This window comes from Acipenser ruthenus, chromosome 20, assembly GCF_902713425.1.
Source record: "Acipenser ruthenus chromosome 20, fAciRut3.2 maternal haplotype, whole genome shotgun sequence".
NCBI classification, from domain to species: Eukaryota; Metazoa; Chordata; class Actinopteri; order Acipenseriformes; family Acipenseridae; genus Acipenser; species Acipenser ruthenus.
The window spans coordinates 21,532,071-21,555,840 of NC_081208.1; the positions used below are offsets into that span (position 1 = coordinate 21,532,071).

Here is a 23,770-nt window from a genome sequence, read left to right on the forward strand (position 1 = left end):
GGCAGTTACCAGCATCCCGTGTAATTATGTCATGGCAGATCAGGGTATTATTAACAGGGAGCTACCACCATCCTGTGTAATTATGTCATGGCAGATCAGCCTGCTGTGTCAATCGGCACAAGCGAAAAGTTGCCTGGTGTTAACTGACACTCATTCAGCCTGTTACAGACATAAAATACAGAGTGAATGCACCTGTGCAGAGAGGAGCGCTCCCAGCCTGAAACCAAGGCAGAAATCCTGCTGTATAGGAGCTTTGTGTAAAAGCAGAAGACTACAGTTGTGAAACAAAGTTTGGTTCAAGTGCATTTAAATGCAAATGCCTGTAAATCTTACAAATGAAAATACAAATGTGTACACTTCAGTTTTATTTAAACACAAATGCAACTGAGACTTTACAAATGCAAATGCATTTGATAGATTGTTCACATATACACATATATATAGCTTTCTTTCCGAATAGCTTTCTTATTCTATATATATATATATATATAAAGAATAAGAAAGCTAGTCGGTTTAATGAGTGCAGTTGTACCCCAATTTGAGGACACTTGCTGTTTGGAAGTGTATTGAATGAATTATGTACTATTATGGCCTCACGAATGGATGGGATGCAGATTTGCAGTGGGAACCTCAAGTGGATGCGGCCAAAGAGTTGAAAGAGATTGTAGAACGGCGTTGCTTGGATCAGAATCTAAGAGGTGTGGTTTCGAAAAGCGATGGGCGGGACAGAGGTACAACGTTGCAACAATGTGATCTATCAGCTGCTCCCGTGTGTCAATTTCAAGGGTTTGCTACAAAACTACCGCTTTATATCAACGGGTTCTTGCACTGGATATTTGTAACTGTCACACCTCTGATAAAAAATTACAGATGTGCCATGCTTTAAAAGCAACACAAATCCGCCGATTACAGCCAAGTAAGTATTTTTCTTTTTTTGCAATTAATGTCTTTTCAATGCCTATCACTGTGTGAACGCTGCAGATAATTTAATGAACGTTTCCCATAAGTCTTTGGAGAGAAGCAAATGAGCACATGTTGTCTGTGATCAGAGCGTTTGTGCTTTTCTTTATTTCATTGTTTTAAAAATGCGACAGATTAGCTATTCTGCGCTTGGGCTAGTGTAATAAACTGCCGATCGCCGAGCAGAACAGTCTGCATCATGGCAGGCCTGTTTAGGGGTTTTCACAAGCAGATTCACAGAGATATGGACACAAAGCCCGATTGATATCACTCCCCGATAAAGCCTGGATTGCATGACTGTATTTATTTATTGCGTCTATCTAAAGTTCTTTTTTTCTGGTGCGTGGTGTTATGCTGTGCAAGGAGGGAAGCTAATTTGTGCTGAAAAATATAAACCCGGTGTCATTTCTAGGACAAAACCGATTCCCTTCTTGAATGACTTGAATGAACGCCTATGGAGTCGAGATCCCATACTCTGTAACCCTAACCGCTATAATGATACAGGAAAGCAGGGGTGGTGGAGGGACTGAAAGGTTCGCTTCAAAAACTGACACACACACACACACACACTTCCATGATTCTGAGACTCCGAACGCCCCATTCACCCCAAGCAGATATCTAATAACAGTAACGAGGGTCTGTTGAAGTCCCAGATCATCTCTGCTTAAAATCCTGCATCTACATAGGGGCGGTCATGAAAATGGTCTAACCAATTCTGAAATAGAAAATGTCGTGTGTTCTTCCAACTGCGTCTTTCTCCATAGTCGCAGAAATTGAACTGGAGTCGTGATTGTGAGCGCGGATAGCGTCGTGTCACAACTTGCTGCGGTACCACCGCCGTCTAAATTCAATTATGATAATGAATTGTTTGAAAGGTACACCACTGCCCTGGTTTTATACTCGGGACTAGCACATCCAAGCACATGAAAAAGCACATTACAGTCTATCAGTTAGTTCATTAGCTATTGAGTACTAAGTAAGTAGAATGCAGACACAAATATGACAATTGTAACATTATTTTTATTGTAGTGAATCAAAGGAGATATAGTGGAGGCGGTCTGACATGCTTCTGTCACACTTCACCCTTTTCATATATCTGAAGAACTGTTGATATGTCATGGTCATTCACTTTTTCATCCTACTGATAGCTTTAATATTGAATTTACAGCTGTGGCGGGGGATGTCAGTTACTGACATACATGCTTTTTATTACAGTAAAAACTATGCAACAGAAATATTTTCCACAAACTAAAGATCTGTAGTTTTCCAATAAAAACATCAGAAGGTTACCCGAGATTTTTTTTTTTTAAATCCGATGAGAAGTATGCATATTTCTTACTTTGTTTAGAGTGAAGAGAAGAAGATCCACTTCTGTTGGCAAAGGGTTCTGTTCATCCAAAACTGTTTTCTAATCTATTTCTTCAAGATGACAATATATTTACTATAATAGTATTTTTCATGCTATATAATACCTTAATTGTAATCCTTAACCATATTAAAATACATTATGATCTGCCATGGGATACTGTAGACAATATACTGTAAAAGTATTTTATGAGACTTTAAGGATTTAATTCCCATCTCGAAGTGAAGACAACCACATGTGTGCATATACTCTCCTACTGCAGGTTAATGATGGGGTCACCAGACTGCCTGTGTATTGATGTTTGATAGTCATAGCTTTCAGCTATCCCTGTAATAAGAGATTTGGCCGATGAAGTCATGTCTACAGAGCTGCCTTCATTTATCATTCAATATATTTTAGGGAGTCTCATATCTATGAGTCATCAGTGAACCGTGTATGTGTGTGCTGCAGCCCCACCACAAATACACAGCTACTATTGAGCACTGCTGAACAATGCTTATCTCATCCTTACAAAAAAAAAAACAAAAAAAAACGTTCCGATTCCTATAGTGTACTAATAATATCTCATAGGAAAACTAAAATCCCTACAGTAAAGCTAAAGGGAAATGACTTCAGAAAGCTGCACACATTTCCTTTGTAATTTCCTGTTAGAATTACACACTACAACGCATAGGAATGTCAGTGGGTTTGTCATTTTAGTTGACTGAGTGAGAAGGAACTGATGATGATATGTGTGTGTGTGTGTGTGTGTGTGTGTGTGTGTGTGTGTGTGTGTGTGTGTGTGTGTGTTCTCACATACTGTACAGTCAGCAAATACAGCTACAGGGAAATCTTGCTGAAAGCCCGCTTAATAAGGCCACATTTTTGCAGTTACTATAACTATCGACAGCTATTTCAAGTCTTCTTCAATATTAAGACCAATACCTAGTTTAGATGCTGCTTCTGTCAAGATTTTTAAGTCAAGATTAAAGACTTCCTTTTATAGTTTAGCTTTTTTTAACCCGACTTACAAATATAATTGTTTTTATGTATAATTGCTTATTTTGTGTTTTATCATTCTTATTAATTTCCTGTGTTCAATAGTTTTCTTTGGATTATTATTATTATTATTATTATTATTATTATTATTATTATTATTATTATTATTATTACTTTGTAACTTTTACTACTTCTTAATTTTGCATGCTGTTCTGTTTTAACCGACATGTAATGCACTTTGAGATACTGTGTTATGAAAGGCACTATATACATACTTAGTCATTTTTAGTACATTTGAGTACATTAAAGAGCATTTATGATGTGTGTATGATTTCTGAGTTAACTTAACTGATGAACAATTCATCATGTAGGGGCAGAATGACTACTAATTGAGCCAAATATTTGAGGTTAATATATATATATATATATATATATATATATATATATATATATATATATATATATATATATATATGTGTTAATCGCTGGTCCCCTTTTCTTCCATTTGGTTCTTCCTGTATACTTCAGTTTGGAATATGCAGATTTGTCAAAGACAGAGCTATTGTTGAAAAGCTGCAGTTGCTTCCTGGTACCTATTCACTTACATGTGTTGTTATTAAAACTCTCATAACACATTTAGGGAAGTGATTCAAGTGATAGGCGTTTATATGAATGACCCAAAGAGCAGCCGAGACCCGTAAAATATATAAACCTGCTGTTACACTAAAAAAACAACATGCTTAACATACAGTTGAATGTTTTTTTTTCTCCTACAGCGCTAAGTATATTGAAAGTCGGCCAATATGATTTACAGTCTAAATCATTTTAAAAAGGATATGTTTCCTTTGTTTATTTTAAGAAGCTTTCTTGTCAACAAGATGCCATTTTTTTCATTCCTTAAATAAAGGGTGAGATGCTGATTTCCAGAATTTCCTAACCAATTCCTTTTCTGGTTTGAAAATGGAGTGTTATTTGTATGCAGACTTAACCCTACAATGAATGAATGTGATAACCAGCATTTGAGGGTTTATACACAGTAGAGATATGGTTTCATTTGGAGTCATTCTAGTTTAGAAGTAAAATGCATGAGTTATTTATTGATTCAGTTTCATTCAGGACCATCAGCCAATAGAGGCTGTTGTTTTCTGCTTTTCTATCGCTGGCCTTCGTGTCTCTCTCTCTCTCTCTCTCTCTCTCTCTCTCTCTCTCTCTCTCTCTCTCTCTCTCTCTCTCTCTCTCTCTCTCTCTCTCTCTCTCTCTCTCTCTCTCTCTCCTGTTTGCCTGTCTCCATCTTTGCAGAGGTAGGCTCACAGGGAAGGAAGGAGGGAGGGAAGAGAGCTGAGAAAGGGAGCTAAGATGTGTGTTAGTACGGTTGGCTGAATTTCTATGCTTTATAACAGGATTAATAGCCTTGCTTGCTTCTTTATAATCACAACAACGCACCTTGTTGACTCTGTCAACTGCCAGATGGTAACAGCCAGGGGTTTCAGAGCATTAGCCAGTATCTGATGGTTGTATGCTGTGTTCTCAGATACAGACGGAGAGGAGAGTCAAGGCTGGGAAGATGGTGCTGGACCCTGGCAGAGGGTCTGTGGAGCGGGCAGCAGGTCGGGGTACACCAAGGAGTGAAAGGCCAGAGATAGCCACGAGGGAGGTGCCACGTAATGGACTGCGCACCCCCCATTCACGCCCACAGTCATCATCCACTTTCAGCCGGTCAAAAGCAGCCCTTAGCTCCCGGGGGATTGTGTCACCTGAGGCAGAGGTCACAAGGTCCATGGGATTGGACGTCCAGAACTTGACATTATCAGAAGTCAAAAGGTCAGTGGGCCTGGAGGTTAAAAGGTCGACTAAACCAGCAAGTCGGAAGACGCCAGAGTCAGAGGTGAAGAAGCCGCCGGGGTCAGAGGTAAAGAAGCCGTCTTCATCAGCAGTGAAAAGGTTTTCGGGGTCAGAGGTGAAGAGGTCATCAGGCCGATCACCTGGACCCCCGTCCCGCAGTCTCACGAGCCCGGTGTTTAATGGACGTGGTGGCTGGATGCGGCGCAGTGAGAGCACGTGTGCCATGAATGGGGTGGCAGGGGGGGAGCGTGGCGGCATGCGCCCTGCCACCTCGCTCCCTCACATCGCCCGCGGGTCTCAGCCTGGGGCCTCGTCAGGGGGAGGAGGTAAAACCTGCCTGCTTGTCGCCCTGCGACCCACCAACATCGACCAGGAGAGGGAAGCCTTCTTCCGGGCTGGCTTCAACTACGAGCCACAGTTTGAGTACGGAGAGCAGCAAGCGACAAACGTCCTAGAGAAATACCGTGAGGGGTCTAGTCAGTTTCTGACACAGGTATTCTGTATTATCTACTGTATGTTTATTTTTTATGGTAGTTTTTTTATCGTTTGTATTAAATATACAAAGGGACATTTTAGAAGTTACATATGATATAATGTGTTTGTGGTAAGATTTTCACAAGCTGAATGTGTCTCATGCTGTTTGGACATTCTTCTATCAGATTTTGTTTCAAAAGACTGATATCCTCTGGAGGGCAATTACTATACTTAAGAGCAGGCTGCAATACATTATTATTTATTATTATTATTATTATTATTTATTTCTTAGCAGACGCCCTTATCCAGGGCGACTTACAATCGCAAGATAATTAAGAGCAAGATAAATACAATGACTTTGGTTCAAGCAAGTACAAGTGTGACAAAATACAATTCAATAATACAGCAGATAACAGTGTCAGAGATAGTTACATCAAGATATGATTAAATACAAAATACTACAGATTAAACACTTGGCAGATTACAGTACTCTGAATTACAGGATTAAATGCAGTTAAATAGGGGGCAGATAAGAGCAAGTAAAGTGCATTACCATTTAAAGTCTCAATAGCCACTTATTTTGCATTTAAAATTACAAAAATACATTGTTTTACATTGTGTCCATCACTGAAATGAACCCTCTTGTACCCACAGTTGTTTTGTTAATTCCCCAAAATATATTCCTGAATACAAGTGTTTTCTTATCTTTGGTAACTTTTAATTCAGTTTGTCTTCAGCAAGTGGGGTTTGGGTGGTTCAAGTCCAACCAAGGCTGGTGGTTATCAGTGGTACAGTAAATACCACATACTGACAGAATCTATTCAGGGATCGCCTAATAAGGGCCTGTCTTGGTCAGGTTTGAGACACACAGACGCAGATGCATGTGTGAGTGTGTATTAAAGAGTGGAGTGGTGATGCTTTGGTTTCCTATATCTGGCTGTTGTAATTCTGTTATCTGTAATAAAGTTTTAACCCTGTACCCTTGTTCTCTGCAGGCTGTGCGGATCATGCATTGCGTCCTGCGGAAGTATGGCTCCTATGAGAGTTTCGAGGTGGCCACTGGGGGCAATGTTCTCCCAAAGTGCCAGGTGTGGGCATCTGTCCGCAAGTATCTGCAGAAGGAGGGCTGTGTGGGAGAGGTGAGGAGTGCCTGTCAACACAACTGTATGGCCTTGGAGAGTGTCCCGTGAAGAGCAACCAAACTAATCCCAATCTATTGAATCTAAAACAAATAAGGAATGGGGAGACTTCTTTAAAGTTTTGACAAAACTGACATACTTAACTTTAGACAATAAGCACAGTACAGAGATCATGACCAGACCACACTATTTGCACAATTCAATACAAGAATCAGTTGTAGAGGCCCAGGATTCAGTGACGGGGTGTTCCTGTCCGGGTTGAGACGTGGACAAGCTCCAGAACAAAAAAAATACAAAGTGTGTTTTCTGAATGCAGCCCTCAGTGCCTCTCTGTCTCCCTCTGTGGTTGCCAGGTGGTAGTGCGCCTGTCGGAAGAGCTGCTGTCTCAGGCGGTGATGATGGTTAAGAGCTGCCGTCCGACTCTCACTATCAACCTGGCGGGCGCGCGGCAGCACTGGCTGGAGGGAATGCTGCGCCACGAGATCGGTACATTCCAACACGGGCAGGGGGGACTCTTAATAATCAAACACAGTGTGGCCTCAGACTTCCATATTTATGGTCATGAAGTCTTAAACTGTCTTAAACAGCTAAAGGTGCAGGTAGCAGCTATTTAAATTATCCTCCTGTAATTTGAAGCTTTGTAACATCAACATTTTACATTTTATTTTAAAAAAGTAAACACAGAACCATTATGGTGAACGGTTTATAAATACAGCCCCTTAATAAAGTTGAATTAATGTTGAACATTAAAGATAAAATGTATAAGAAAGTCAGCATTATAATAAACAAAATTAAAAAAATAAACTAAATAACAAACAATTCCAAGTGTGACTCATGTTTAACTACACACATATTGTAGTACAAGGCACTAAGCAACTACCACATACACAAATACCTGTAGCTAAGGGGCAAAACCTGAAAATTGGGAATATTGTATTGAATTTACAGTAATAAACATTTTATCAGTAGTGCTCCAACTTCACCTGAAAATGTTATGTATACTGTATTATCAAAACATTAACAAATTATACAACGCATTGACACCACAAAAAAAGCCTTTCAAATAACATAAATAAACATGATGAAGCTGCTTGAATAAGCACACTGCTGTGGTTCCTCCTGTTTCCAGGGACACACTACATCCGCGGTGTGAACAACAACAGGCAGCCGTGGAGCAATGCGGCCGGGCGGAAGCAGTTCGGTCTGAAGCCTGCCAACCCCACAGAAGAGGGCCTTGCCAGCCTGCACAGTGTGCTGTTCCGCCGGAACCCCTTCCTGTGGAGAGCTGCCCTTCTCTACTACACCGTGTACCACGCCGGACACATGAGCTTCAGCCAGCTCTTCAGCGACATCGGCCAGTTCGTGCAGGACCCTGCTGTGCGCTGGGAGTACTGCGTCCGAGCCAAGAGGGGGCAGACTGACACCTCTCGTCCAGGTGAGTGGGCCGCTCGGGGTCAAGGATCACTGCTGCATTCACACAACAACAACAAAAGAGATTTAAAAATCAACCATTTGTATTATTCTTTGCTGGGAATACATAGTGGAGATACATATGTCACCCAGACTTTTTGATGTTCGCATAATCTTGAGGGTCAAATTTGTGATTTTACCAAATAACTAAATCCCAGGATAAAACGCAGAAAATAATAAGTAAAGTCAGCAATCCACACATTTGAAATCATATATAATATATAATCTGAGTGAAAAAATAGAAAGTAAACTGGAGTGATCTCACCAAATATAACACAGTCCTGACCCAGAGTCAGAGTGGGTCTAACTGGAATAGACATTAGGGCTGGCCAATAGGACATGAAGCGTACAGTAGAAACCAGAATGAATACTCGGCAGTGCAAACTGAAGGAGAGCTGTAGAACGCTAACATGCTAGAGATTGTTGCTACCTGGCTTTAACAATGTGAAACAGGGATTGGAAGATTCTAACATTCATAAGATTCAATGAAAATTTACAGGTAAAATTATTTTCTATTTTAGAAAGAAAGATTGCATGTTGATGTGGTGTTTACAGCCACCTGGAAAGGTGTTCCCATGTCGGGGTGGGAAGTATTGTTTACGTTATAGACCTGTCTGCACCTCCACAATTGAACACATCCATAGCGACTTATTTGTTTAGCCTGCCTGTGTGAGTTAATTGAGGACAGAGAGAGTGAGTGTGCCAGAACCTCAATAATTCGTATACGGGACTGGCCACCAGCATAGAATTTACAGTATGTTCAGCACGCCAAGCTTAACATTTATGAAAACCCATATTTCCTTTTTTTTTTTTTTTAAATCTCTAAAATAAAACTGATGTAACCCTGTTATAAAACCTTAATGTGCTTGGACCATAGCCCAGACTATTTCCAGTTCTGAATCAATCAAGAAACTTTGAAGCTGATCTATTCAGAAGACCATCTACAACCGGTCATAAATCCAATGGTCATACTCTCAACTCTCAGCATGAAAGAGTCAAACAATTTAATTCATTTTGATTTGAATCACTAGGAACTCTAGGAACTTTACCTAGGCAGGTCAAACAAAAAAAATGAAACAATTCTTGTCCTCAGAAAAAAAATAGACACAGGTAAATTCAAAAAGTAGATCCTACCAGTTGCTAATTTTGTATGAGCAGCAAAGGAAAATAAAGCAGATCCAGTAGAAAAATAAAGAAACAAGCCTCAAACAACCACAATGATAGTCCTGCCTGGAGGCCTGGAACTAGAGAGCAGATTCACCAACGTTTTACTTTCTTTAAACAGCTGATCAACATAAAAAAGAAACAGCAGAACTAAAACCTCTAGGCCAAGCGCTCCTAACAAACCAGCTGGAAGATGCTTAATTGCATAATCGGGCACAATCATGTGGGCAGTCAATCAATTAGGAAAGAACAGAACAAAATGATGCACTTCCCTGATGACTGTAACTTCCAAAAGCTACATACAAAATGCAAAATGATATTTCTGCCTCATAATTTCAAAGACCAAATACACCAACTAAGGTGCTACCCAGCCAGGTAATTATTCATGTATTTATCTCCATGCTGCTACAACAGAACTATGGAGGTGGGGCTGCAGTACAAGGAATGGTCAAGACTGTTCCATTCCTAACAGAGCATTGTTCATGTTTATTTGGAACCAATACATTGTTTTAAATCGTGCTTACAACAGTCTTTAGAACAAGTTATGTCACAATATTCATCCACACTCATGTTATTTTTGCTGTAACTGTACATACTTACGACTCTAATGTTGTATTTACAGCTGTGGATACTGTGTACATCTTTTTTACCTTAATAGTGACTCGGTTGTAGGTCTTGCTCATGCTGTAGTTCTCCTTTCTAAATTCCAGGCTGTTTCAGTAAAGACCAGGTGTATCTAGATGGGATTCTGAGGATCTTGAGGCATCGAAGGAACATTGATTTCAAAATGCTGGCATGTCTGGGAAAGGTGGGTCTATAGAGACAAGGGGGAGGGACTAATGGACCAGTAGAAGGCTGGTCTTTTGGCTGGAACTGAGGGGTTGAATCAATTTGTTAAAGTGATTGTAGCTAACAAAATAGTTCCATACATTTTCTCTACCATGCACATCCAATCACTACGTAGGTCTCAAATGAGCAGTTATAAAAAAAAACACATATTTTAGCAAACTTGTTTCATTTTAAAACATGATATCTGGTACTGCACAAGGTTAAAGAAATCTCTGTTTCCAAGCCATGCGTTTAGACTTTCTTGTACTTCCTGGGTCATTTCACCTGGAGAGTGAAATTATCCCCACCCCATCCAGGACTTTCTTTCTTATCAGTAGCAAGCCAGCTGCTTCCCCAAATTCACATATACAAGTTTACCACAGTATTTTTTGCGGTTTTCCCATGGTTATATTATGCATTTACCAGAGTTTCCCATGGTTTGCCATGTTTTTTAATTATACAGTGCTATAATTTACAATGCTTGCCTATGCTTTACAATGATTTCACTATGCTTTATTACACTTTGCTATGCTTTTACTATGGTAAACCTTTATAAGGGATATGCTTGGATGGAGTGCTGTGACTGCTAACCCCCCTACACAGCATATAGTATTCGCAAAATACAGGATTCACTCATTGCATCAGTGTCGCTCTGCCATTGCCATGCAGTGTGTGTTACTGAACAGAGTTGAGATTTCAGTTTATTATCCTTTTCACTTTATGATACTTATTGATCCTGCTGTGCCGGGGTGACTGTTGTTCTTCTGTTTAGTTTTGTGACTGAAGGTTCTCTCTCTCTCTCCCTCGCTCTGTCTCCCTCTCGCTCTGTCTCTCTCTCGCGCTCTCTCTCTCTCTCTCTCTTGCTCTCTCTCTCTTTCTCTCTCTCGCTCTCTCTCATCAGGTGTCCTATGAAGACGTGGAGCACTTGAGGAAGTTTGCGGTTCTTGCGCAGACCCGGATCCCGCACTTCATGAAGGATCAGCAGCGCTATCTGGAGCAGCTGGATCATATCGTCTCTGCCAATGAACTGAATGATGAGGAACTATGCCAGCTGATTCCAGAGTGACCCTATCCCAGCAGGACAACAGGGGAGGAAACGGGCGTCACTCGCACTGTGGGCACAGGGCGGGGAGGTAGGGGAGGACATTTACATTTAAAGGAGGAGGGCTCAATGTGAACCCCTTCAGGACCTTAGGTTTGGTTGGCTCTGGTTCCATAAGTGAGGAGGAGGAAAATATTGAGGAATTCAAAATAACTGCATATTGGACGATTGAAATCCTGGAAGTGCAGTTATTGCACTTAGTATTAAATTTGTTTTTTAAAACGTGGATTTCTTTCCAGCACGCAGGTAGTGATTCTGTATGGGTACAGTGATATTTTAGTCAAAAACTTTTTTTTATTTTTTAACTCCCTGCTTAGGCAAAATAAAATTCACGTCTTTTACTAGTCCGTTAATGCAAGCAAAGTCATAGTTAATAGTCATACCTTTGAGAGCAGAATCAAAATTTGTGCTTTTTGGAGCAAGTGGAACCAAAGAGCTTAGATAGCTCAGTTTCCTTGACTAATTTATTTGATGGAAGAATGCTTTCAATAGGGACTTCTTCATTAAAAAGGAGTATATCAATTATGTATCAAAATGATGTCACTGAAATATATTTCTGAATATAGTGAATCGCATATTCTAAATGTCAGAAGACAAACGTTTCAGCTAGTGCCTTTATCAGTGTTTAACGTTTGTCTACCTGATTCTTACGAGGAATATGTGATGGGATACTTTTTGCCCTGCTGGGTGTCTGTTTGTTTTCCACACGTTTATTGCACAATGTGCTAATTATTTATGTAATGTTTATTATTATTATTTACCAGGAGAGTCTCCGGGTGTGTAATCTACAGTGATCCGTACGCTCTCACTACAAGTCACACATTCCAGTTACATTTTTCTGAAGTTTAAGTTACACAAACCGATATACAGGGTTGTTTTAAAGAAGCCACTTAGTTTTGAGAAAAGAGCAGTTCCTTGTGTATAGGGGACACTGTGATAGGACCCTTATAAAAGCTTACTAAAAGCATAGCAAAGTGTAATACAGCACAGTGAAAGCATGGTAAAGCGTACTGTAGTTAAGCATTGTAAAGCCCAGAAGCTAATAAAAACATAGCAAAGTATGGTAAATGCATAGTATAACCATGGAATAGCATGGGACAACTGTAAAATTATCGTGCACATTTACTGTAGTACATTTTTATGAAGGGATGCTGTTGTTTAATATTAACTGTAAATGTTAATGTTTACTCGCCTTGCAGCAAGCAGCTGGCATTCACACTGCCTACAAACAGGCATCAGACTCTGCGTGGAGGGCAATTAAAATAGTTGAACTGCCAATGAAGTTGCTTGAGCAGAATATGAAATTCTACATTAACTACATATCAGATCAGTGGATGGTCAGATGTGGGCCTGGAATAATTGGCTGTAATCATTCTATATTTTGACTGTGATTACAGGTACTGTAACTTGCTGTAATTTGAATTTCAAATACAGATCTGCAGAACAGTGCTGTCCTCTGTAAATCGAATGTACAGATGCAGGGAGATTTCAGTTGTTTTTTCAATCAGGCTCTAATAGAAAAATGATGAGGGGAAAATAGTAATTCCCCCTCCCCTCCCATTAAAACACAGGTTAAATTAGAAGAAGATAAATCAAGTGACACACCTGACCATTGTCTATCTGTTTTACCAATGATCTCTCTCAAGTTATGTATAAATTACCAGCTGTTATTTTAAACTCTTGTCCAAACTACTTCAGTATTATTTTAGATTGTGTGTGGGTCAGGAAGGGTGCCGATATCTGTTTGAATTGGGGAGATCTATTTTAAACCTGCAATACATATACTGTATATCAGTACAACACACCTGACGCCAAGTCCTGTTTTCTCTCACACCTCCTATGTGTTAAAAGCGCAGGGGTGAGCTGTGACCCTAGCAGTGTTAAATAAATACCTCTGTAAGCAGCTGTGTGTTTAGCTGCATCAGAACAAATAAGTTGAATACGAGTAAGTGTGGACCCATGGGCTCAGCTGTTTAAGTGGCTAAACTGGGGTTCAATTCTTCAGTTTCAGTCAGAGCTTAGTAGCTTGGCTAATTGCTGGGTCCTGGATTCCAATCACATATGTTTCCTGTAAAGCTAGTGTTGAGTAGTCAGTGAAATGGGGTCAGCAGTTCTCAAACTATGACAGCCAGCATGTTCTGCAGCCTCTATATAGTATGTAAGGATCTACAGTGTTGCAGGTTCAAGGTAATCTTTACCTTTGCTTGAGAAGCTGTATTATAGAATTTTCTGGCTTGCCTGCCTGCAATTACAATGCTGCTGCATCTGACACCGAAAGATTAGTGTAAGTTGTAGAGCTTGGTTTCCGTTCTGTTTTGCCTCAACTGACAAATTGAACTAAATCAATGCCAAGTGATTGTAACTTGTACTTAGAAACGTGTTAATGTTATCATGCAAGATCTGTGACAAAATGAAATTGGGGATCAAAGCTGTGTAACTTTGACCCCTTTACAGACACCAGCAGTTATGAAATTGGCTATGTTACATTCAGTTTCAGGCTTGTTTAATACCAGTTGTTAATATAGAATACAATTGACAATAATAATAAAAATTGTCCTATGGTAGGATGATAGTCATCTTGCAAATGTTGTCATCTAAAGCCCTCAACTACTGGTTTAATGAGACAGGGGCCTCACAGTTTCAAACTGTGGTTATGTGTCTGAATACAAGAAGCCCTTCTATTTGTACCTGGAAAGAGCTATTTTATCAGCTTCTGCACAGCAAGTTCAATCCCTCAGACCAGTGGTACTCATGTGTGACTCCTGCAGTTCACCCCCATCCAGATTCTTATTCCAGCGAGGTCCATCAAACAATGGAATGCCTGGTTGGAAAATGGCTCTGGACTGATCAATTCAGTGATTAAGGTCCTGATCTTGAATGGATTGAAAAAGCCACATGTGAACCACTACTGTAAACATTGCAGATTATTGAAGAATGTAATTACTGCTTGATGAGATATTAACAAAACATAATACATTGATTGCTATCTCTAAAAACAGGGAGGATGGCTGACAAACTTATGGGGAACAATGCATTGGGATTGCTTATCTGTAGTGAACTTGCCTGGCCAGTGTGTGTCACTATTGCTCCTGTTACGGCCATTCAAATAGCACTTACCAACTTTCTGCATGCATTACTGTACTGTATGTGACGTGAGTGGTTTGTGAAGCCAAACGAGCAATTCTCCCCCTGAAACTTGAACACACAACATTCATTTCATGCCTCACCTTTTTAAATGGTTTATAATCTCGGCAGGGTAGAGCCTGTTTTTGTGAACCTGGGGATACAGGGCAGCAGTGTGGAGCAGTGGTTAGGGCTCTGGACTCTTGACTGGAGGGTCATGGGTTCAATCCCAGGTGGGGGACACTGCTGCTGTACCCTTGAGCAAGGTACTTTACCTAGATTGCTCCAGTAAAAACCCAACTGTATAAATGGGTAATTGTATGTAAAAATAATGTGATATCTTTAATAATGTGATATGCTAAGAAATAAATAATATGACAAGTGATGTAGAGTACTGTCAGAAATCATGGAGAGACAATACAAATATCTTAGTTTAATTTGATTTTGTCTATTATATAAACAATGTGGTTTATTTTAAAAATGAAAGCAAGTTGAGCAAAACTGGTTTGATAAGTCAACTGAAATGATTTGTAAAAATGTCAGAATGGAATCGTAATCGGAGGAAAGATCGAATTCTGTCATGCATACGATATAAACAATTAATGAATACATGAATTAATAAATATTTATAAAATAAATTCATGTATTTGCATATTTAGCTGTGTTACCATCACTAGTCTTGCAATTAATTCAATTCTTAAATACATATCATTTAATGATGAAAGCGGTTTCCATAATTTCTGACAGTTCTGCAGGTGTCCTATCCGACCCGTTTTGTCCAGGGGAGATACTATAACCCGAAAACTCAAGCAGCTCTCGCGATTGAAATGTTCAAGCTACAAGCAAAGATCCAGTCAACGTTACTGCTCTACGGCCCTTGATATCCATTGTAAATGAATACTGCTTTCAAGCACACACTGCATGTGAAGATTTATCTATAGTACTGTAAGCATTCTGTGTAGAACAGGCACACATAAAATGTCTGTACTAGAATTTGAATACCTTAATACAAAGGTCCACAATATGAGATGACAAGTTAATCTTTGTTGTGTTTTTTTTTTTTTTTTTTTTAGTTTCACAATCAATCAAATGCACTACAAATAGACACCGCTGCAGAAGGGGGTGTAAATGTCAAAGGGATCTCGGTTAAGCATACAGCATTAACACTGAATGAGGTGATACTGTAGTTTACGACTGAAAGTAGGATGGGAGATTTTCCTTACAAGTGACGGACAAAAATTAAATATTTGCTAGGGAAATTGTTTCACCTATAATGGAAGTACCACAGGTCGTTGTTTCTTACTTTGCATCATCTGTCATTGAATTTTAGAATATTTTACTATTTCTAAATTCAGCACCATCTTTAAACAGTATTACACTATGGTATTTCCCCCAAAAAATACTAAAACAACTTCCTTAGTCAATATTTCATTTGTAACTGTTGTATGCAAAATTACTATCTTATAAATAAATATTGTGTGTTTACACTGTGGGGGTTCATGGCAGCAGTAAGATAACAGTGGATTTCATTTGTATCTGGTTCAGCTGACCCTGCTTCCCTCTAAAACACCTTCTTTTGGCTGCACAGTTTCTGGGTTTATGTTGTTGTTTTTTCCCCCCTCAATACACATTTGCAGTCTGATATTCACATATTTTCCGTTGTGGATGAGCACTTTAATTTATTACTGCAGGAAAGATTAACGTGTCTTATTGTGTTATCGATGTACCATTTACAGTTTATTTAATAAAGCAAACATTACCTAAAGAAAACTTGTTGCATTTACGTCTTTCCTTTTATTGTTATTTTTGTAAAAACATCACATGGAAGTACTCCGTTCGCCGAGAAGTTGGACATGCTTGTTTCCACCTCTTGCTGGTGTACTACAAAACATTTATTGTACTGCTATCTCAAATAAATGCTTGAAAAATATCATATTGTTACCATATCATTCTCCTCTCATCATTTTTTTCAATAATTCCATGCAAGCACAGAAAATTCTGTTATTCATTTCTGCTTTCCATCAGCCATAATCTGTTTGGATCTGGTCAGTTAGGTTGCTATGAATTAGCAGTAATTCTTAAACAGAATTTTAAAAAAAGAAAACCACCCGCTATAGACCAGATTATAGAAGAATTCCCACAGAAAAGGCAATTGAAACAAGAAATCTCCTGGGCAAAGTTTTTGCCATTTGACGTGTTTTCTGCTTTCCGCCCATACTCAGCAAGTCAAAAGACACGGTGACACTGGAGTGGTCAGCAACAGCGATGCCAATTGGCTACTTCATGTAAAGCTCCACCCACAATGGGCAGTGAGTGGACACTATGCCTCCCCAGGACCATCCGTCAGGGATCCAGGGATTGCTCAGACCCAATCGGATCACTCCCCACCGACCTGAGTACAAACACAAACATACTTAACAAACTATCTTCATTTAACAGGGGTCCCCCAATAACAACAGTGAGTCAATGCGCTCACCATCAGCGCAGGCCAACCAGAGATTCTAGTCCCCAGTTAGGAACCAGCCATGACCAAATCTTTACAATATCTGTCCTTTTTGATTTGTAAACTGCAGAGCACTTGTATTTTTGTGTCTGGTTGTGAGTAAGTGTGTGAGCTTGTGTTTGTGTTATTTAGTCTGGTTGTGAATGTGTTCTTGCCTCTGCCAAATATAGGCGAATGTACCTGTGTAAGAGTCCCGTGCTGTGTGACTGGCCCAGATGTTTTGCAGTGAACCTTCCCCCTCACCACCACGTCCCGTCAGCTCAGTGGAACAGTCGGCAGGGACCAGGGGCTCCAGCTGTTGCTCCCTCAGCACAGCAAACTCACTGGCGTCCGGGCTTAGACCCAAATGACCCAAAGTTAGCAGCGCTTTCTCAAAAAAATCTGAAACAACAGTTTTGACATTAACATGTACAGCAGCAGTGGTGGTAGGATGTGGGGATACCATTTAGCTGTATGCATAGTTTTGCACAAGTATTTGCTATAGTAAGTTAAAGAAAGCTCTGTTTGCATGTCACATCCTTCAAAGATCATGATTTAGTACACAGGGTGGTAACAGATAACATTTTTAATCTGACCAGCATTCTTTGCTGCAGTAACAGTAAAGGTGTGGTTCTCTGTTTACCCTTCTGCAAGCTACGCTAGTGTGCCCACACAAGTAATACTTTCAGGCATGTGAAGTTCAGTACGAAATACTGCAACCGATACTGGTGTTTAAAAGACAGAAACACACTTAAGAAAGTGAAAAGGATTGGAGAATATTTAATTGATCTAAAAGGTGACGTATCAAAATACCATCTTCCTTTAAATCACTAAAGTGTTATAAATATTTACACAAGCAGCACTAAAAAGACTCGCCTGCACTGTTAGATGCAGGGTTTTTCATAACCTTGCTTCTCACATTTCTATCTGTGTCTGCATTTAGATCCGCCACTGTTTAGATGACATGAATAGTCCCCATTGGCTTCAGAGCCCTGGCATAGAAATGGTTCAATTGAAATGAGCTGAGCGGTATTGATTCTACCCTGTCACCCGTTACCTTGAAGGAAGGGCTTCAGAGGTTCCAGTTTCAGCAGGTCCAGGGAGGCTTCTGCAGGCTGTCCAGTCCTGGCTGGAGAGTCAGGCCTCAGATGCAGGTTGATGAGGCTGAATTCTAGAGCTCCCATCTGGACGCAAGAGCAGCAGCATTACAGTAAACCAGCCATTGCTGGGGCAATTGGAGCAACACTTTCTCGATAACTAGCTCATCCTTAGGAATTATACAAGACACAGGCTAGCACAGTTAATTGTCCAACAGATTTATTGACATTGGCAATATGTGTTAATTGTGTCTGGGTTCAAGTGCTAAAAGCTATCAAGTTCTCAGTAACTTGTATTCCTGGCTGAATTAACCAGCAGAGCCCTACCTTGAAGCTCCCCAGCAGGGGCTGGCTGTGCGGCCCACTCACTCCTTCTCTTTGGGTCTCCACGGTGACGGCTTGGAGCAACTCTAACCCAGAACTGCAGTCCCACAGGAAGGCCACCCTTTCTACTTCCTGTAAGGAGAATGTTGGTCAGGTACTTTTGTGCAGGTCTTTAAAGAGAAAGTAACTGGGTTCCAAAAAGACTTTATAAATAACGTACCTGTAAATTTTTTTCAAAGCTCTTTTCAAAATGGCTGCTCTAGTACAAGGATTATCACCCACATTGTCAAACAGGTAACACAGCAATAAATGCATGATGTGGTACGGAAAAGAAAGGCCTTTTTTTTTTTTTTTAAATCACTCACCCTGCAGTGATTTAGAGGACAGATCTCAAACCCCAGTGTACTAGAGCAGCCATTTTGAAAAGAGCTTTGAAACAGATCTTAAAGTTCTAAGTGTAAAAAATTGTCAGTATGTTAACAATGAAACTAAACATCACAGGTACATTATTTAAACAGTTGTAGCAACATGTGGGGATGTATAACGCTATATTTTTCAGTAACCCCATCAAATCCTTTGATTTGATCTTCCGTTGAGGAAACCTAGTCTAGGATCAGTTTTAGGTTTATTCCTCTCATCCTAATGCGAAACACCACAGACAAAAGACTGGAATAAACAGTCAGTATAAACCAGATATACAGTAACCCCCATTAGTGGTATTCCCTTGTGGTAGTTCACACCTTCAATGTAGATGAACACATAGATCAGGTGCTGATTCAGTGGCTCATGCATGCAATACATTTGTAGTTCAAGGGAATAACATTGAGGGTCTCCTTGCGTCTTATATCCCCCCCACCCCCCAAGGGTGAATACACAAGTCCAGTCCACCACAATTTCACAATACCCTGTTGCATGGAGCCTTACAGAGCTTTACCTGAGTCTCCTGTCCTGGGGGAGCGTCCATCAGAACGTAACGCCAGGTCCCTCTGTCCCCCGGCCACTCGCGCACACCCACAGTGCTGGGCTTCTCCAGCTCCAGACAGACCTGAGGTTTGACAAAATTAAAATCAGTTACAGCGTCTACCCTGCCAAAAAAAACAACAACAACAACAACCCTGTTTAAACTCTGTTCTGCCAGGTTTCCCACATGGTTATACCATGCATTTACCATGTATATTAATATGCTTTATCATACCTGTCTAGGATTTACAAGGCGTACCTATACTTTATCTAAGCTTTATTACACTTTGCTATGCTTTTATTATAGGAAGCTTTTATAAGGAATTGGAACACTGTTTTATTGGTCTTATTAAATACCTAGCTGGAAGTAAAACCTCAGCACAGTATGCACAATAATTACTGTATATTAAGTTGAAGGATTGTTTACAGGCAAGTTTACAATGCTATTGGTAAGAGAGAGGGTTGCAAGTTTATTCCTGTTTTTCAAAGCATTGTTTAACCTAAGATAATGTTCATCAACACTTACATAAACAGATATTGTCAATTTGGTTAGATATTTTTTCACCGAACAGCAGCAATTGATAATCACCTCCTTTTTATACAATTATCCCACCAAGAAAACTCCCACGATGATTATTTGAAATGTTTATTTGTGTTTGATCTCTGGAAGAAGCAGAGCAATGACAAGTAGTATCCAGCATATCCCCAGCCCCACTATGAAGGAATTCAAAGAAAGTGAAAGTCAGTCAAATCTGAAGCTTGAGCATGTCTTACCTTCTCAAGAGCTTCTTCTTGTAAAACCTCTTGCACAGCCAGCAGCTGGATCCTGACACCAAGAAAATAAATTACTACTCCATCTCCGATCCCCCAAAAACACAGTACATTCCAGAGCACACGACTTCCCAATGCAGAGGTATCTCAGTGCTAACCCTTCAGTGGACTCTACTCACCCGTTCTCCAGCAGTGTCCTGCATATCACCTCCCGCACCCCAGGGTTCTGAGCCTTCTCTGTGCTGAACTCTCTCAGGTTCCAGCTGGCCACCCGCAACACCGGCCTGCCATTGTGCACCCCAGAGAAGGGCTGGGAGAGTGGCCGCATGGGGACTACCAAGCCCGGGGGGAGCCCCATATCCACCTCCCGGAGGCTATGAAAGGAGGAGGCTGCATTGGGCCTGCCCAGGCACTCACTCCGCAAGTCTGGGTAGGTAGAGGCAAGTCGGGGGCACCCCACAGTGATTTGGAGTAGAAGGCAGGGGAGTAAGGCAGAGTCAACCCCCTTGACGTTGCCAAGTTCCTCAGCCCTCCTGAAAGGCCCTTGCGTGGTCCGGTAGAACAAGATCCCCTGGGCAACCTCCTCAGTTACCCCAGCCAGCCCCTTAATTTGTCCCAGTGAGGCCCTGTTGATGTCTACTCTAGTGGAGGAGAGGAGGTCCAGGCTGAACAGGTTAGGGGCCGACCCTGGCTCCCCAACAAACACCTCGGATTTCATTTGCGCCATCCTGGCGGCCCCCACCCCAGTGACCAGTGCCAGGTCCTCCACCTTGCGGAAGCCCCCGATTCGGGTCCGGTAAGCCACAATGTCCCGGGCCAGGGTGCGACCCACCCCATGCAGGGTCATCAGCTCTTCCTCCGAGGCCCGGTTCAGGTCCACGCGACCTGGCCTAAGAAGGTCCGCAAAGTTACATGCTGCACTCAGCTGGCGCCTGTTCTTCAATGGCCGCCGAGACGTCTTGCGTCCAGGATTGTAGCAGCTCAGGGATTGTCCCATTGGTACCCTGAAAGAGAGGGAGGGAGTCCAGTGCTGTGATAGTCATGTCCCCATGTTACAATAAGACCAACTTAACTTGTAATTCTTGCAAGAGTGTTATCTTCCATTGAAAGATTTAGTTAGAATGCCATAGTCTACAGCTCACACATTGCACCTGTCTCCCTCAATGAAACAACCTACTAAAATTACTATTAAGACATTCTGTAAATAATATCAAAATGGCTTGCACCCAAAGACTTGCTAATTTCTTGTTATGTTTGTTGTAGTAATTAGAGTCCTTAAACTTATTGTTTAAATCTGTTGTTACAATTGGTTATTCGTATTTTACAAAGGGATAATGTCTGTGTGTTAATTAGATTCCTGTGTGCAGTGTGAGAAATGAGAGATTACTAAATCAATGCACATTGAATCATACTTCCTCCAGGACATAGTTAGCATGTTCTCTGCTTGTCTGTTGCTTTAGGAGTTTGACATAGGCTTAGAACTGCAGTGTGATAAAAGAATACTGTTATATAATTTAGATCACAGCAGATAACATGCACAGTATTTTACTAATTTATGTTGCACTCTAAAGCATAAAACAATAGTATAGTACACTGAAGGCATTAGCCAAAATATTTGCTTACTTGACTTACTGAAAATCTTTATAAAATACATTGATTTACTGTTAAAAAGCACTAATTCCTAAATGTATGAAGCACTGCGTCTCAACAGAGGTACACTGTTTTGTACTCTAACCTTTAAACATATACAAGTTATCAAGCTTACAAGCAATGTATACATTAACACATGTGCAGCAATGTTTTCTAATACATTTAAACATGCAATAAAATATATAACTGTTACTTTATCTTTAGTTTTGAACTTACTTTAGTTTAAAATGACATGCTCCCAAGATGTTTAATGCTGCATTGTTTTCCTTATAAGGGAAGAGGGCAAGTGGCCAACTGTTATCTAACCCTAGGTAAAGCTGGCCTACACATAGTAACTTCCCCTATAGGACAATGGGGAATTATTATAATTTTTATTTTTTTTAAGTAACTTTTAAACTAAAAAGAGATTATTTGTGTTTTCAAGGCTAAAAATGTAGGATTAGGGGATTTAATCTGGGTTATTTAATCTGGGTTATTTCAGTTCCTGCATGGTTTTATTAAAAAATAACATTACTTTATATATTATTATTATTATTTTAAAACATGTCATATCAAGGGGTTGGGTAAAAATTCTGAACACCTCAATGAGACATTGTTTTCTGACATATTATTTGTTTATTTAGCAGACGCCTTTATCCAAGGCGACTCACAGAGACTAGGGTGTGTGAACTATGCATTAGCTGCAGAGTCACTTACAACTACGTCTCACCCGAAAGACGGAGCACAAGGAGGTTAAGTGACTTGCTCAGAGTCACACAATGAGTCAGTGGCTGAGGTGGGACATATCATAAATCTGCAGTGCTCAACATATATATTGAAACTGTTAATAAAATATTAGTAACTTTTTACTCTCCCAGCTACGTATTAAATATCAGACGCTGTTGATTTTCCAGTTTGTGTAGAGTCCGCCTGAAGATAACCACCAAGGAGACAACACAGAGTTGAAGTGAATCTGCATTTGCTGTGGCTAGCAGAATGGAAGTTACTGGAGACTGCACCAGTACAAGGAATCTGTTTAATAGGATGACCAATCAGATCATTTCATTCACAGCACAAGACTGTTTACTTGTGGTAGATGAAAACAGAATTATATTTTGTAAGAAAGGCAGCAAATTGTATTTTGTAATGAACAGATTTCTTTCAGTTTTCATTTATAATACCAGTCGGCTAAAAAAAAACCAAAAAAATCCAAAAAAACCTGAAAGGGTGTTGCTGTAATACATCAAACTAAAAGAAACGTAATAAAGTCAATGACAAAAGTCTTTCTCAGTGTCTTCAATGATGCCTTCTTTGAAGAAATTGAAAAAGACTTCCAGCTGAAACGTTTGTCATTAGTTTCTAAAGTTTATTTTTGTGAATTTAGAACTATTGGGTGTTAACAGGGATGACAACACATAATAACCTTTACTTTTAATTATTACAGTCTGTAAACTCTGTACCCTTGAAACATGATTATCAATGGCAATACAGTGACACTACACTCACAATCTGCGTGCAATCGTTCTGCTCTTGGGGGTCGCTCCAGAGCAGCTACAATGCTGTGACCTAAAACACTACCACAGTGGTACAATGGTCCTATTTTGACACAGCAATGGTATTAGGATGGTATAAACCAATATAGAGTGTTGCTCTCACGGTATCAGTGTGTGACTGTATCTGGATCACAGTGCAGTATGTTCTACAAATCCTCTGTAATGGTATTGTTGGGTAATAATATTTTGTTTTTTATTTATAATAATTCCAAAGTGTTATTGTTATTTATATTATTTTTTAACAATAGCATAACTAGTTCATTTGTGCATTCAAGCTCAATGGACTGTATATATATGCTATGTACAAAACTCCTTATAGATGGATAAAATACCGATCCCATTCTGAATGGCTCCGTCAGAACACATTACAATCACTCAGAATTAGATACTGAATAATTTCTGCTTCCTGGATAATGCGCTCTGCTGTAAATATTCCCTCTGTATACATCCTCCTGACAGAGCCCTGTGCAATGTAAGTAAGGCCGCGCTAATGAATAAAGACATTCAG

General features: G+C 40.1%; 2 protein-coding genes across 2 annotated transcripts; one reads left to right on the forward strand and one right to left on the reverse strand.

Moving 5' to 3' along the window:
• Positions 1-704: 704 nt before the first annotated feature.
• Positions 705-16,376, forward strand: kiaa0895l. The gene is made up of 7 exons (XM_034043211.3): positions 705-916; positions 4,836-5,639; positions 6,616-6,759; positions 7,113-7,245; positions 7,889-8,194; positions 10,104-10,201; positions 11,123-16,376. The coding sequence occupies exons 2-7, from the start codon at positions 4,869-4,871 to the stop codon at positions 11,285-11,287; spliced, it is 1,617 nt and encodes a 538-aa protein (XP_033899102.1). The 5' UTR covers positions 705-916; positions 4,836-4,868; the 3' UTR covers positions 11,288-16,376.
• On the reverse strand, positions 16,218-22,046 carry LOC117425902 (endonuclease/exonuclease/phosphatase family domain-containing protein 1-like). The gene is made up of 8 exons (XM_058993641.1): positions 21,947-22,046; positions 20,260-21,084; positions 20,084-20,135; positions 19,284-19,394; positions 18,353-18,481; positions 17,986-18,112; positions 17,130-17,330; positions 16,218-16,838 (listed from the first exon to the last, which is right to left on the reverse strand). The coding sequence occupies exons 2-8, from the start codon at positions 21,075-21,077 to the stop codon at positions 16,723-16,725; spliced, it is 1,554 nt and encodes a 517-aa protein (XP_058849624.1). The 5' UTR covers positions 21,078-21,084; positions 21,947-22,046; the 3' UTR covers positions 16,218-16,722.
• Positions 22,047-23,770: the final 1,724 nt, after the last annotated feature.